Source organism: Bos grunniens, chromosome 6 (assembly GCF_055505025.1).
Source record: "Bos grunniens cultivar Pamir isolate PY7600 chromosome 6, Bosgru_T2T1.0, whole genome shotgun sequence".
NCBI classification, from domain to species: domain Eukaryota; kingdom Metazoa; phylum Chordata; class Mammalia; order Artiodactyla; family Bovidae; genus Bos; species Bos grunniens.
The window spans coordinates 68327484-68345034 of NC_141170.1; the positions used below are offsets into that span (position 1 = coordinate 68327484).

At 34.3% G+C, this 17551-nt stretch overlaps 1 protein-coding gene across 8 annotated transcripts in view; it reads right to left on the reverse strand.

Annotated features, from left to right (window-relative positions):
• Positions 1 to 17551, reverse strand: part of PCDH7 (protocadherin 7) — a 475120-nt gene that overhangs the window by 242592 nt on the left and 214977 nt on the right. For 3 of the 8 annotated variants that reach the window (XM_086407743.1, XM_086407747.1, XM_086407746.1), the window contains exon 2: positions 4284 to 4500. The exons of 1 other annotated variant lie outside the window; for it this stretch is intronic. In XM_086407743.1, coding sequence (XP_086263869.1) covers positions 4284 to 4500 — 217 coding nt within the window. The remainder of the gene's footprint in view (positions 1 to 4283; positions 4501 to 17551) is intronic. 4 more of the 8 variants (XM_086407745.1, XM_086407749.1, XM_086407744.1 and 1 more) reach the window with 2 other exon arrangements.

Sequence of the window (17551 nt, forward strand, 5' to 3'; positions counted from 1 at the left end):
TATAAAAATTATGGAAGTGGGAAATTTAAAAAATTAATATATTAAAAACCAAAATTATCTTTAAATATTTGAGAAAATCAAGAGGCATAAAATTAATTAGGCAGTTAGAATGGGCAAATTTCTGACCATTTAACTTTTAAAAATCTGCCTTATGGATCAACAGCTATTTTCTTACTTTGATTTATTTCTATGTTATACTATCTCAAAGTTTAACTAGAGGAAAACACATACTGTTTTGTACCTTTTGTTCACTCTTACTCTGACCGAAGTTTACACTGTCAGGTAAGAAAGTAAATGTGTTTATTCTATTATGAGATCACTTAGTCATAATTAATGGCTTTGAAGGCACTGTATCCAGAGCCAGATCAGACCTATAAATGCCTCTTGGACAGTGCAATTTGGGGAGATTCCAAAATTGTCTCCCATATTGACATACTGTTGGACCAACTTTTTCATCTACGTAGCCAGAAATCATGCATTTGACCCTTTTCATTTATTTGATTTATGTAATACATTCATTATCTACTACTACAATGCACATGTGTTATATGGGTTGTGAGGAAGGCCCTAGAATTACTTCTGATTGGCCCATATTACACTACATATTATCAAATTCACTCACCATCCCACTAAGAGATCCAAAGTTCTCTTTCTGTTCAGAAGAATAAAATACATAAGAAAAATTGGATGTAAGAAAATAACTGCAGTTTATTGGATCTGTGTATGGTTTTACAGTTAATTTACCTATTTGCCGTATAGATGATAGAAACAGACCCTAAAGAAGTAAATGACCTACCCAATCCTAAACGGAAGTTATGATTAGAGGTTAAGTTGGGTATTTTCCATATTTGAGTTGTTAAACTCATCATGTGATAATGAGATACATAGTTAAAACAAACTAGCCTTGAAAATATGATTCAGGAGGGCTTTTGAAAGAATAAGTTGAGCATGGTACAAAGGCAGGGTAGGCTTAAACTCATAAGCCCCATTCTAAGAGAAAGTCTGAAGACTACTACTAATAAAGAGAAGAGCAAACCTTTGTATAATCAATGGTTGCCTTGAATGTGATCGTGCTTTTAGGCCTAATATCTGGTTTTCACTTGACTTATTAAATTATTTTATCAATAAAGTTGTTTATCGCTACTTAACTTCCTACCATGGATTCCATATTTTAAAATATGTAATTCCACTAAGCATATTTTAATGAAATAGCAACCAATTTCTCCAATCTTATCAAAGGATCAGCATGAAATAATCCTAATAATATTAAGTTAAAGAAAAATATGTTAGTGGTATTTTTCATTAATGAATGCATAATTCATGATGGTTTTCTTAAAAATATTTTTATGTATAACTTTCAATATTCCTTTCCAGAAACTCATGAGATACAAGTACCCCAGGTTTGAAATCATGAAAATGGTGGGTTTCATTTTAATGAATAAATTCTGGTTTCAAAAAATTATGTTTATTTTTACACTGTATTATTTTACCTAAGCTAATAAGAAAATAAAGCTTCGTCATCATTTGGCACTAATGTGGTTTGGAATATAGTGTAAAGCTTGTTAAAAAGAGAACTAACCCATAAGCCCTTAATAAAATTTTGTTATGCTAAAGTATAGAAGGCAGAGATAAAAGCTTTTGTAAAACATGAGTGCATTTCACTATCCATGTACTGAAATTTTCCTGTATTTTGGTTATTTCCTTACTACAGCATCTATGACTATTTTTATCATTAGCTGTACCAACTTATACCCAGTTTCCTTCATCACACTGGAATATTATAAAGTTATTGCACTGGAAATTATCTCCTAAACTTTACAATGAAAGTTAATCCAAGGAATTAGTTATAATAGCATTGTTTCTAATAGGTTAAAATTCTTATAGGTTAAAATTAAAAATTCAAAATGTTTGAGGTAATAATAGTTAGGAACTAGGACAGCTTCCAAAATGGTATTTTCATGTAAAATCCAATACAAATCCTGATTAAAACCTAACCAAGCAAAACACTGCAGATTACCTGGATTCCAATTAAATGTGACAAATGAATATTTGACAGGTTTCAATTCCAATTCTATTTATGTCAGGATGATCCATTAATATTGAAGATGAAACTACCAGAACTCAAGCAATACAACTACACTTTATGACTAGATAATAGTCTGAAAATGAACACAACGGAACTCTTAAATGTCAACCGCTACATTTGGATCACCCAAAGTGAATCACATCTCTTCTGTCATTACCTATAGATCAGGGCTAACATGAATCACACTGAGCAGATGACAAATGGTTATATAAACTCCAAATTTCAAGTGTCAGTCACATAAAATCAGGAAAAATCAGTTACATGATTATGTTCCTTGGCTGTTGACAAGACTGAAAACATAGTTATAAATAATAACTAAAAGTCTTTGAGAAATGTTTCTCAGTCAACTTGCTAGCCTTTAACAAGCTCATCTTTTAAGTTTTCCAAGATACGTATGTTTCCTAAAAAGTAACCACTGTGTATTTGTCATATATAATATGTTTATTATTCATTATTTCTTTCTTATTTTAGTGGCACTGAATTCCTTAAACTCAGAAAAGATAAAATGACATTAAAATATGACTGTAATGCCAATGATAATTGATACCCCCAAAATAAAGACTTAATTATACTGTACATTGTGAGAAAAGTACTTTTAAAAATACATATAAAATTATACGATATCATCAAAAGGTAATAAAGATATAGTAAAGCCCTTAAAGTAAATGAATCCTGCCTTCATAGAGAGTGTGTATGTGTAGGTGTGTGTATATATAAAACATTTTGTGGCATTTTTACTTTAATTTTTACTTTTGTACAAAGATTTGAAACATATTTGCCTTAAATATACATTCATCAGCATTGCAGTTCATATATATCAAAGTTGTATTTAAAATTGCATTTAAAAAAATCTAAAAAAAAAGGTGAATTCTTAAAAACCATATCAAACTCCCATCCACATAAGCACACACTGCCATACACACAGATAAGCATACCTTTATAGCCATAAGGCAAAATGCCATTTAATATCTGGATAATTAATCAAGAAGGATTTCAATCAGCAGACCCTGAATCATATCTACTTAGCCAGATAACAGTGTGGAAAAATAACTATTTTACATGACTTAGTTTAGCAACAATTTGATTTGGAGTTATGTATGATACATTACTCTCTAATGCTAGATTTTAATATTCATACGTAAGCTTCCAGAAGAAAAGACTTTTTCCCGCAGTAATAGGTTCTATTTACATATTGTCACTCAAGAAACTGGTATATAACAAAAAGTTAAAATTTCTTATTTCACTTGGGGGATGGAATGGTGAAAGACATAAATTTACTTCAAGGTTTCACTAGAGATAAAAATGTGTGTGATTCCTCTTCCTCTCTCTGCATATAACCAAATTTCTTCTTATATATTAGCAAGAACGTCACCACTCCATTATTTGACATAAATCTATTCTTCAGGCATTTACTTACAACCTTTGGGAACAGAAACAAATGTGAAAAGTGTCATAAGCACTACTTGCAATCTAACACTGTAGCTTAAAGGTAAGTGTACACAGGCTGATTGTGGTAATTATGAGAATCATCTCACAACAGAATAAGAATATAGGGTGCTATAATCTTCCTTCCTCCCTTTCCCTTGCAAAAAAAAAGAAAAAAAAAAAGAGAGAGAGAGAGAGAAACCTTATAATTAAATGAGAGGGGAGTTCTAATAGCATTTACAGTCTATTTTGGAGAATAGTATGATACTGTTCTCCTCCTTTGACTCCATTTCTGTTATCACTTGAAAAGGAGAGGTCTGAAAATGCTTTTCTAAATACCTAGGAGACGAAAGAACAGAGCCAGGTGTGTTTATTGTCATTTCCTTTTACCAAGACTGGACAATTACAATTGAAGAAATAGTTGCATGACGAAAATGAATAGAAGAAAACAGTGACACGAGACCTTTCTCAGTGGCTATAGTTTAGGTATTATACTAGTTTAGTTTTTCCCATAACAGGTACTACTCTGATTTATTTGTAAAGGTGTTTATTTCTGACAGGCTGGTTTAAAATGATGGAGCAAGGTCAGTGAATTTAATCTAGAGAATTATGTTCCTTTATTTGGCATTTCTATACTTTAGCAAATATTGATTATTTCAAAGAAAACAGGTTTGGTGTCGGCTATTTTATTTTGATTTTAGACTGACCTTCAAGAGCCTACTTATTACGGCTCCCTAGCGTGAGTGTGTGTGGGTGTTGTGTTGGCCCCTACCATTTTCCATATGCTCTGCCTCACCAACACTGCCATCCGGCGTGGTCCTTTCATAGTTGTCCTCTGGGAGTGGAAGGGCACCCAGTCTTGGCCCTGATGAACTCTTACTGCTTGGTGTTTCTGACTCCTCCAGCCCGCTGTCATAGCAACTCTGCAGTGACCCCTGATGTGGGTCCTGAGGCTGACTCACAACAGAAAACGTCACTCTACGAAATGGCTGTAAGAGAAAAGATTCTGAATGTCACTAAGGTATAAGATTGTAAATGATCTTATTTAAAAAATACATAAATTACATACATTAAGGTTGACGGACAACTAATTCAATACAGAATAAGTTAATATGATAATGCTGAAATTTATTTGCTTAACTCTGTTTTCTGAGGCAATACATTGAGCTTAGATTTTATTATGGAAAAACTGAATATTCCTTTCTGTAACAGAGATAAGAAAACAGCAATGTTACTGAAACACACATTTAAATTTGATATGGTACTTCCACACAGTCATCACTTTTCTATTCTGAAGTCTTCACTTCAAATATGTTTTTCACAAACAGACTCCTTATAAAAACAAAGGTCAGTGATTTTGGAAAGCAATAACTATAGAACTAATCCATCGTAAGAAGACTATTTTTAAATACTTTGTCCTTAGAGCAGATGGTTTAAAATCAAGTGTTCTGGGAATTGACTTCAACTATTAAAGGTACACCTGATAAATAAGAATTCGGATGAAGTGCTAACATATTGGAATACATTTCTTACTTCATTCATATTAAAAATATTACCTACTGACCCTAAAAGTGTAAGGGTAGTATTGAAATAACAGACAAGACTTTCATTAACCAGAGAATTTAAAATAAACTAAAAAAGTTGAATTCTATGTATTTTTACTACAACTAATTCACAATTTGCTCAAAAAAGTAACATCATATACCATTTTTAAGTAGTATTTAAAGTACTGAAAATATTACCCATTGGACATCACAATATAATATGTTACTAATGTTGGCTGAATAGAATACTTACTATATATGGATTTTAAAGGTTATCATAACTACATAATAAAACAGAAACATTTTAGGCTCATTAAGGGAACAAATTAATGCCATACATTGTCAGGGATATATGTACACATAATATTTTGGGGTAGAACCAATATAAAAGGTTCTATAATATCTCTCGTATTATTCTCGGCAAATTGTATTCATTACCTTCTTATATGACTTGAAAGTGGTATAAATGTACAGATTTTTGAACCTATACCTCAGACTGTTTTTTTCTAATATAAAGATAAAACTAATATTGCCAGAATAATGAGAAAGATAACAAACCTTTTCTGCACTTTTACTAGTGGTACAAATCACCCAACACAATTAGAACCAGTAGAATTTTTAAAACGTTAAGTCTAATCTACATACCATAGACTATCAATGGGAAAGCTAAGAAGATCTGTGACAGTTCCCCCAAAATTTATAAAATGGTCTTACTAGAGACAAACACATGCTTCCAAAAAACTTCCCTTTATTTTGTCTCAGATAGAAGACTGGCCAGGAATGTTGTCTATTGTTCATATTTCTAACCAAGTACCTCTCCTTCAATGTACTTATTAGGGTGTATAGTCTATATAAAATCTACTTTTCCATTTAATTCAAAATCAAACTTTAAGAAATTCTGAATTCTGTTGGAAACATTTAAAGCATGTTCTCTTCTTTATAATGTTTCCCTGAATTGGAACTGCAGTATTTTAAAACAATTACAAAATATTACTAGGATAAGCATCATACACACCATGGGCCCAAATTTTCTAGCAACAAAATCTCTAGAAACATTTTCCTTTTTTCACTATAATCTCACATTGCTTTAGAGTAGTATAATTGTGATAGTTTGCCTTATTTCTTAATAAATATGAAATCAATTTGTATTTACCATGCTTTATCTTATGTGTGCATGTTTTTCTTTCTTTTTTTCCCATTTATACTCCCAATTGACTGCAAACCGTCTGTGAATTATGTTCAGTATCACCCCAGAAATGGAATTAATGACAGTCCCCTAAAACCAAATTGCTTTGCACATAGAAGCCACTTAGCAAATAATACTGAACAATAAAATTTTAATGACAATGCTGAATTTAGGAAATAATGCTGTGGGTCATGAAAACATATTATCAGTTCAAGACATAGCAATGGATTAAGAAAATCACATTAAAAATAAAAGAGGGTCAAAGGCTTTTTAATTCTATTTTAATGATTCTCAAATCTTTTAGAATCAGTCCACTCATGCAAGGAGAAAGTTCAAAATGAACACAGAAATAGGTAAATTATGCTAATGGATTGACAAAGAGAAATAAGAAATTATGAGAGAAAATATTTCATTTTGATATAAAAAAGAAAGTGATGTTTGAATGAAGGTGTTAATCTCATAATCCGTGCTTAAATGCTGGTTCTACTAAAAGTAATACTAGAATATCACAGACAGGAGATAGACTATGTTTATAAAACACTGTTTTCTATCATGGATTATATAATAATGGCTATGAATCTGTGCATTTTACTTTCTAGATTCTGTACTCTATTTTAATTGTGAATATTTTAATCCCCATGAATTACTGTAGGTTACATATTAAGTTTAATGATAGAATGAAAATGTTGTAATTTTAAAATACTAAGATGAATATATATACTAGAAAATGCTCAGATCCATCAATACTTCCTTTTTGCATAAAAAAGCTTTTTCATTTAAAATCATATCTAAAATAATGAAAAAATGACATAATAAAATCTGAAATAAAAAATATTACCCAATGGATCGTAAAATGCCCTATCATTTTTATCTGCATTTAAAAAAATTCCAATAGAATTCTACATACAACATAAACACTACATTGCTATCTCTTAAATTCTACTTTGATAATTTTAAATAAATAAAAATCTGTGGCAAACTGTTTAAGTTGGTAATGTGAACCAAATTAGTACAGATACCTGAATTCTGAAAGAGAACCCATTAATGCAAGAACTAAGTTTTAATTCCAGTAATAAATCAGACATGTATTACAGGTTTAGATAACAGAGTAGACAGATAGGCAGACAGTTAGGGAGACAGACAAGTATTTACGGGTTGGGTCTATTGAGAAGATAGGCTTTATGGCAGAAGTTATGACACAGAATACATATTATTTACATACCAGAGATATATTGACTAAACCAGAAGTGTAAGCATTGTGTTAACTGTGACAGAGATAATGAATTTGGTAATGACTAATACTCTGAAGTACAGTGGCTTAAGTAGTGACTCCTAAAACTTAGATGTGTCTTAGAAACATCCAGAATACTTGTGAGAAAACATAGTGCCAATATCTGGCCTCAACTTAAACCCAATGAATCAACATTCAGGGTGGAAGTGGGTACCAGGAACTTCTAATATTTCTCAGGGTGATGAGAGGCACAGAGAGGATGGGGAAATCCTACAATTGAATATTTAGTCAGAAAGTCAAACTGCTTCAGGAAGCCAGATGGTCCTTTAAGTATTCATAGAATTTCCCTGTAAAGTCACAGAAGCATGGTTTCATCTTGAGATGCAAAAGTATGGTATGAAGATATCTAGTGACCTGAGGTGTTTGAGCTTTCGACTTTTCTGTCTAGGGTGACAAATGACTTGTCTTGCAAAGGCAAACTCACTTTCTATGCAAAACAGGAAAAAGCAGAAGAGCTTGAGGAAGCCTGTCAGTTTCCCAGCTTTTTGAAACAATGAAGATGTGCTTGAAAACTAAGTAAGTAATGCAAGAAAGAAGTCTCCAAGAGACTTCCCTGGCAGTCCAGGGGTTAAGACTTTGCCTTCCAACTCAGGGGCTGCGGGTTTGATCCCTGGTCCTGGTGCTAAGATCCCACATGCCTCCTGGCCAAAAAAACAGAATATAAAACAAAAGCAACACTGTAACAAATTCAATAAAGACTTTAAAAATGGTCCACATTAAAAAAAAAAAAATGGTCCACATTAAAAAAAAAATCTTAAAAGATGAAGTCTCCAAGAAAGTTTTTACAAAAATTGTGAGTGGTATGTGTGTGAGAATTATAAACAAGAGGGGGTGGAAATCAAAGATTTTTATTAGGCAAATAAATGACCTAATTAAAGGGGTGAGATTAAAGACATGGTCTGACCATTCCCTACAAAAGAGTAGGAGGAAGAAATGTTGAAGGCAGAGGATTATGCTAAAAAAGAGAGGGGATTGTCTTTTTGTCTTGGTTATGGTTTCTTTTGCTGTGCGAAAGCTTTTAAGTTTAATTAGGTCCCTCTGTGGTGACCTAATTGGAAAGGAAGTCCAAAATAAAGCGGGTATATGTATATGCATAGCTGATTCACTTTGATGTACAGCAGAAACTAACAAAACATTGTAAAGCAACTATACTCCAATAAAAATTTTTTAAAAGAAGGAAAGAAAGAATGGGGAAACAGCAATAAGAATGCTCAGCAAGGCCATTACAGAGCAAACTGTGTGGCTGACTGGCTGTCATTATACCTACATTTGTGATGTCCCATTGTATCTCAGGGTTTCAAGGATGTTCCAACAATAATTCTATATATTTAAGAAACTCAAAATCTTATAGGTATATAAAAACAGCCAAAAATATAACATTATTAAATTTCCAACAATGTAAAGGCATCCCCCCCCAAAAAAAAATTCCATGAAACTTGTTTATGAATTCAGGCAGGCATTGCAAAGAAGGGGTTTCTTGGATTGAGATCTCTAAAATAATTTTGATAGATAATATATATTTGAGGGCTGATTACAGACTTCATATTTGAAAACAGGGGCAAAGAATAAAATATAGGACTAATAAGAACACCAAGTCACTTTTGAGACTCAGAAAACAAGGAAGCTGGTAATTTCTGGAAAGCAAATAAAATCTTCTGTTATCAAAGGCATCAGAGATAGTGAAAAGAATATTGATTACTGTAAGTCCATTGGATTCATCCATTAGGAGGTCATTTTTGTTATAAAACCTCTAAACTCTGGGGAACAGTTCTAGGAGATTAAGTCAGAGGAAGTAAAAGACCTCTTGTAAACATAAGGAGACATGGAGAAAGTGGGTGTAGGCTTCTAATTTTTAAAATGGTATGGTATAAGAGAGATGTCGGGTGGCAGTTAAAAGGAATAAGATGTATGTAAAACCTTTATCTGTTTTTTTGTCTTTCTTATTATTGAAAAAAAATGCTTCAGGGAAAGTAGTTGAAGATGCCAGCAAAAATGGCAAGCAAAAAATATGCCTAATAATATAAAGTTTCCCAAAACGAAATAAATCAGAGACTAGAAGTAAACTAACAAGAATTAATAGAGAAATAAAATTGAAATCACAAAGGCAAGGCAAACAGTAAAACTTGTTGGGGAATTACATGCAGGGTCCATTGGTCCATGTGTGTATGTTTAATGAGAAATATATATATGCTGCTGCTGCTAAGTCGCTTCAGTCGTGTCCAACTCTGTGCGACCCCATAGATGGCAGCCCACCAGGCTCTGCCGTCCCTGGGATTCTCCAGGCAAGAACACTGGAGTGGGTTGCCATTTCCTTCTCCATTGCGTGAAAGTGAAAGTGAAGTTGCTCAGTCACGACCGACTCGTAGCGACCCCATGGAATGCAGCCCACCAGGCTCCTCCAAACATGGGATTTTCTAGGCAAGAGTACTGGAGTGGCTTTCCATTGCCTTCTCCTATAAACATATATATATATATATATATATATATTAGAAACTACAGAAAAATTAAAAAAAGATTCTATTCCAAGCAACCTTATGGATTCCCTATTGACCTCAGAAAAGTTAGCTGACCTCTGGCTCTTGTGCCTTAGGCTCAGGGTCTATAAAATGCAGAAAATAATACCTATCCCTTACTAACTTAAATTCTCTGAGAAATAATGAGATAGCTTCTACAAAGAGCCTTAAGCTCCCTCAAAGACATATACTATAAAAGGTATTATACCTCAGGCCACAGCTATATAATGAGAACTATCTCCCGTTATGTTTTAAGTTTGTTTTTTGCAAGAAAATAAAGGTATAGTCCAATAATTTACAAAGTTTCTAAATATAATTTTAAAAATCCATGTAAAATCTCAAACCTAAGTCTCCTATTCATGCACTGATTTTTGTTTTTCTAAAGGCAGGTTATTTGTGAAACAAATAGGTACACAAATAACACCCACATTTTTCAAAAAATATTTGCATCCAATCATTTACTGAGCATGAACATCTATAAGTTTAATTATTTAAGAGTGACATTCACGAATTAATTTTTGTTTCCATTATGACACACTGGAAACTTTCACTTGACGACACATATATATTCAAAGGTAACTCTGGGGCTTCCCTGATGGCTTTGTAGTAAAGAATCTGCCTGCCAATGCAGAAACATGGGTTCATCCCCTGATGCAGGAAGATGCCACATGCTGCAAAGCAGCTAAGCCTGGGCATCACAGCTATAGAGCCACACTCTAGAGGACCGAGCCACAACTCCTGAAGCCTGCATGCCCCAGGACCCATGCTCTGCAACAAGAGAAGCCACCCCAGTGAGAAGCCCACCCATGGCCACTAGAGAGTAGTACCTGCTTGTCACAACTAAAGAAAAAGCTTGCGCTGCAGTAAAGACCAAGCCCAGCCAAAAATAAATAAATAAACAATGTTTTTTAAAAGTTACTTTGAATAATATCCAATCCCTGGGGCAGGGGATGTACTTTGATACTCATGCCAGGCCCCAGCTAATGGAAATGGATTATAATTGACTTTGCTTTAAACTACTATAGACTTGGAATCAGTCTATTTTTCATATTATCCTTATCCATTCTTTATATAATTTTATTCACTTGCTATTTCAAAATCTAGAGGTCACATGGGAAGTGGACATGAATGGAGAGGTCCTCTCCCTTCTGTCCTTGCCCTCATGCTGTGGAGTATGTAAGTATGGCTGTCTCTTCTTACCCTCGTCTCCTGAGCGGGAATTCTGATACACCCAAGATGAGGAACATGTGATTGCCAAGACCATTTCCACAAATAAAATTAACATAGCTGAAGCTCCAATACATTGGTCATCTGATGTGAAGAGCCAACTCACTAGAAAAGACCCTGATGCTAGGAAAGATAGAAGGCAGGAGAAGGGGGCAACAGAGATAAAGATGGTTGGATGGCATCACTGACTCAATGGGCATGAGTTTGAGCAACCTCTTGGTGTTGGTAAAGGACAGGGAAGCCTGGCTTGCTGCAGTCCACGGGATTGCAAAGAGTCAAACACAACTGAGTGACTGAACAACAAGAAATAAACTTGAAAGGACAAAAATAGCAAATAAGGATAAAGTTGGGTGCTGGGGGGATACACATTGTAACATATTTAGTACATACATTTGCCTATTAATATTTTGGATTTAAAAAAAATTTGGATTTTTTTAAACTTGGAAAACATGAACAGTAGTTAAAATGGTATATAGGTAAACTTGGTATCAAGAAAAAGACACCTTGCTTAGATGAGGAGAGGATTTACGATATGTGTGGATGACAGAAATAAGGCTTGCATTCTAATGACAGTATTGCAAGGTGTGAGGCATTCATGACAGGAAAAGGTGATGAACATTTGATTCATTCTTCTTTTTGTGAAATTTCATCTCCACAATTGCAAACGTGAATTACCAAACAGTAAATGTAAAGCTAGGCAATCCAGCAGGTTTCTGGAGGTCACATAAGAAGTTATCACAATCCCCACTTTACTTCACATATGGAGTAGAAGCCAGATCTCATCCTGCTTTATTCAGAGAGTTCACAGAAAGTTAAGTTCATACATTTTAAATCCATTAGAGGACTGGGACAATTTTCTAAAAAGCTTTTTTTTTAAAAATATCTAGAAAGTGAAAGTGTTAGTCGCTCAGTCGTGCACAACTCTTTGTGACCCCACAGACTGTAGCCCACAAGACTCCTCTGTCCATGGCATTCTCTAGGCAAGAATACTGGAGAGAGTAGCCATTCCCTTCTCTAGGAGATCTTCCAGACCCAGAGACTGAACCAGGGTCTCATGTACTGCAGGTGGATTTTCTACTATCTGAGTCACCAGGGAAGCCTAGAAAGTTTATGTCAAATTGTCCAACTGTCTTATTTTTCTATCTTGCAGATTCATTTTTTTTTAATTTTAGAGAACCATATAACTGCCCTCCTTTTTTGAAAGTACTGACATAATAGCATACACTATAAATAATATGTACTTTTGAGGAAATTTCATTCTGAAATTAACAGTAATATGTTATTCTGTTTCCAGAATTCAGTCATTGGCATTACATCTCCAGGGCCTAATTATTTTAAAAAATTCTTTATCACAAAGTTCATTTATAGTTTCTAAGAAAGCCAATAAAGACCAGATGCATATTCACAAAAATAAAATAATAAAAATTTATTTTATCCATTCTTAATTATTGTTTAAAACATAACCATCACACCATAAATAAATATTAAATCTCATAATCAGCACAGTTAAAAATACTGACCTTCCACTTGCATTAACAAAATCCTCTAAGTTACAATCTGCACAATAATAATGGATTGTGTTCTCTAAATAGGGCAGTGGCTAATTTTTGAAAAGGGAAAGAAAATAGTTGAACTTTGGGAATATCCTATTATACGTAATATTTACAGTAAAAGAGAAAACACAGCATCAGGTTAACAAGGGAGTAACTTTCCCCTTGGAGTCCATCAACCTAGTGACACGACCTTTTTGAGGATTTCATTTGCAAGAGGATACAACCCTAAAAATGACGCTAGAAAGAACTACAGGTTAACTCTCTTTCCCTGTTGGATGCTGTTCTGTGTCTTACAGACAACTTTATTGGGAACTTTAAATCTGTACCTTCCTTTTTAGTTTCAATAGTTTCTCCATAAATCGTCTTCTTATCTGGAACTCACATACAACTGTCTCAGTCACATCAATTATTTCTGTATGGGCTGAAAAGGCTTTTCTATTTTTTCCAATTCACTTAGTTATGTCCATCAAACAAACTTCTAATGACTCTCTTTGTCAGTCATTAAGCACTGAAACAGTCATGGAGCAGAACATTGCTAAATTAAAAGGAGTGCTGCTTTTGCTTTTTATTTTAAAAAGAACTAAAACTGGGAGATCTTTCCTTGCAAATGAACAGGTACTTGATTAATCTGCAAACATTTTGAACCAGTGTCAGTGGCTACTGAACAAACATATCTAAGATTCCATAGTGCATTAGTTGAAATATGTCTGGCAGAATCTTCAAACAAACTTTAATGAGGTCTTTTAACTTTTTAGGGGCATCTTCCTTTGCTAACATCTTAAAGTTCTTCTGTACTTCAAATCGCCTTTCTTTCTTTCAAGTCAATAGCAGATGAAAGAGTAGTAAAAAGAAACATGTTGAGACATTTGGATTGGTTAATTAAAACACTTATTTGGGGGAGGAGAAGTTAAATAATTGTATTTTTTCTGACTTGCATGCAGTTACATATTTGACATTGTTGTATATATTTGTTCTGCAGAAACTAAGAATGTAGGTTATACTTAATAATTCTTAGTCCACTAGATCACAAGTGTGAAGTGTTTTCTTCTTAGTCATGTCCAACTCTGCGAAATCATGGACCAGGGTTTGCCAGGCTCTTCTGTCCATGTAATTCTCCAGGGAAGAATACTGGAGTGGGTTGCCATTTCCTTCTCCACAGTGATGCAAAAGAACGATAATGATAATATTAAAATAGTAGCTATTCATTTCACTTGTGTTGTCACTTTTCCTCATGTGTGGTTCATAAGGATATTTTGATTTTGAAAATGAGAAAAAAATAATGAACTTAATATTCAAACTACTGCAAGAACTGCTGCTGCTGCTAAGTCACTTCAGTCGTGTCCGACTCTGTGCGACCCCAGAGACGGCCACCCACCAGGCTCCCCTGTCCCTGGGATTCTCCAGGCAAGAACACTCTGGAGTGGGTTGCCATTTCCTTTTCCAGTGCATGAAAGTGAAAAGTGAAAGAGAAGTCGCTCAGTCGTGTCCGACTCTTTGTGACCCCATGGACTGCAGCCTACTAGGCTCCTCCATCCATGGGATTTTCCAGGCAAGAGTACTGGAGTGGGGTGCCATCGCCTTCTCCGACTGCAAGAACTACTCTAATCTAAAAATAAAAGTTTGTCTCATATTTTTTTAGTGAAAAATATCAGAAAACAGAAGAGACAAAAGCCCAAAAGTTTTAGTAATGTAGGCAAATATTATTGTCTGAAAACTTCTAAATAAGACACTGTGCTCTGAAACACAAATTGTGGGTCTTTTGTATTGTGGACACATTGTTGCAACTTTTTTTATGAAGGGACAGAAAATAAATATTTTAGGCTTTGTAGGTCACGGGTCTTTGTCACAACTTCTCATTTTGACATCGTCCTGAAAAAACAACCGTTAAAGATACAGAAATGAATAAGAATGGCTAGGTTCCAATAAAACTTTATTAATTAAAATAGGAAATTGAATTCCATATGCTTTTCTTGATTTATAAAATGCTGTTGTTAAATTTTTAATCATATTGAAATGTACAAAAATATAACTTTTCTGTTGTATTAACATTTTAAAAGTTACTGCATATTTTTCAACCAGTGTGTAAAGTCCTCATAAACAGTATGTATCAATTATATCTGTTTCAATGATAGTGCCTTGAAAATAGTTTATATTAAATTGTCATTTGTTAGCTTGTTTTAATATTTATTGTCTTTTTCGCATATAACTCTGAAGTAGAGAATCAGCAGACATGAGTCCAGTACTTCCTCTGATACTAAGTGTAAAATCTGGTGGAAAGATTAATCTTTCAATTTTAGCATCTTCAACTTTAAAAGGAAAGAGTTTTAGCAAATGATACTTAACATCCTTTTTAGTTCCTTAATTCTTTGAAACTATAAGAAGATAGGTTTGTTCAATAAGTCAATAAATGGCTGAAATGTGTGATTTTAAACTACTCTTTTTCACCATTTAAGAAATTCCTTAGTACGCTGCATGGTCTTCAAAACATTAAAGCAACTAGGAATGTGTTTACTCATGAAGCGAGAATCATGAACAAACATATGTATAATAACAAAACATTTTAGTCAATTAGCTTAATGAAAAGCTACAAAAATGACTTAACATCTTTGTGAAAAGTGTTTTCAAAAAGTAAAGACTTTCTCTGGAATGTCAACGCCATGAAATAAGCTTGTCTAAATGTTCCGTATCCTCTGAAACCACTTCTTCTGTGAGTTCTTCTTTGATTCACCCCCCGAAAAATGTTCAAGTGAAAAAAAAAAAAAAATACTCGAGTTCCTACTGTGTGCTAGAGACTGTGAGATCTCATTCGTCTCTTAACGGTATGCTTTGAATAGCAGAGGTTAGCAAGGTTGGTATGCAATTGAGTGGTGAAAACATGCTGGGCCGTTGATTGGATTTCACCTCCCAATTCCTTTGAGACCCTACACAGTCCCTTGTAAGTTTCTATGTTTACATGCACAGAGAAACAGGAAGGCAGAGGGAGTCCTATTTAGGAAAAGAGAATATTGACAGGCAGCTAATGAGAAAAAGACTATCTTTGCAATGATACTCAATTCAACAAAAGCTTATTAAGCACTTGCTTTGTGCCTGCCACTGCGCCGAAAAATCTACATGCTGCAAATTTAGGCATTAAGCTCAGCTGGGCAAGTGCAGAATAATCATACAAAAGCACTCACAGAATACAAGCAAAGGTTTCTTTTTTCCTTTTTGGTATTGTGATAATCATCAAAAGCTCAGTTCACAAACCTCTCAGTTGCTTTGCATGACTATTCTACATATCCATGGAGTTCCACAAGTGCTGAATGCGGTTGATAAAAACCTGTGTCTTAAACTACACAGTTGGAGTTAGACTGCAGCAGTTCAAGGGAGTAATGCTGAAGAGCCAACTGGAGCTCCTAAAGAATTGTCCAGGTTTCCGACTACTAAACTACTAACACTGAACAAATAAACAACAGCAACAAGGAAAAAAAATATAATAATAACCTTTTAAAAGCTACCTCCTAAAATACATAGGGGCTTTCCAGGTGGCGCTAGTGGTAAAGAATCCACCTGAAACTCAGGATATGCAGGAGATGTAGGTTTGATCCCTGGGTGGAGAAGATCCCCTGGAGGATGGCATGGCGACCCAATCCAGTATTTTTGCCAGGAGAATTCCATGGACAGAGAAGACTGGCAGGCTACAGAGTTGGACACAACTGAAGTGACTTAATAGTCACGCACACAAAATACATAGAAGTTTAGAAGCACAGACAGGAGTCTGCCTCATAAACACCTGAATCAATTCTCTCATCCTGAAATGAATGAAAATGAAACTTGCATTTTAGGATCCACTCAAACAGATGCTCCAGATTTTTTTTCTCTTTTTTTTTCCTTTTCTATCTTAGACATTACATCGAAACTGCACCTGGTAAAACTTGTTTGGAAAGCTACATAGATTTTAAAAACATTATGTTTTCATATTCTACAGAATGAAGGTCTGTGTCCTTAAGTAGCTTTTCCTGGTCTGAATGGATTAAAGTGTCTGACAGAAATCAAGATAGACAAATGGAATAAGGCTCTGAAGTTTTACTTAAGCATTTAATTAGTGGACTGAGTTGAAACCTAACTCAAGCCGAATCTTCTGCTATCCACATGAAACTCCTGCTACCCACATGAAACCATACCTCTGCCATCTCTGCTGGTTTACTTGTTTTATTTTCTCTGTACTTTGTTTAAAAGAAAAGTTACAAGGGCCCCTAAGGAAAAATGTATTCAATGCCGAGATATGCTTGTTTTCATTCCTTAATAGAAGTCAAATAACTCCAGAAAAATGAGTGAAAGTGGACTTAGAAGGCAGAAAAGTGGACTCTGAAGATACATACATCCTAATCCTTAGAACCTGTGAATTGGTGAACTTACATGCAAAAGGGGAATTTTAGATTGCAGATAGATTAAGTTTACTAATCAACCAATATTAAAATAGGGATATTATTTTGGATTATCTAGGTGGGCACAATGTAATCACAGGTTTCTTTTTTTTTTCTTTGTTAAAAATTTATTTAGTTTTAATTGAGGGCCTTCCTTGTAGCTTATCTGGTAAAGAATCTGCCTTCAATGCAAGAGACCTGGGTTCAATCCCTGAGTTGGGAAGATCCCCTGGAGAAAAGAAAGGCTACCCACTCCAGTATTCTGGCCTGGAGAACTCCATGGACTGTGTAGTTCATGAGATTGAAAAGCGTCAGACACA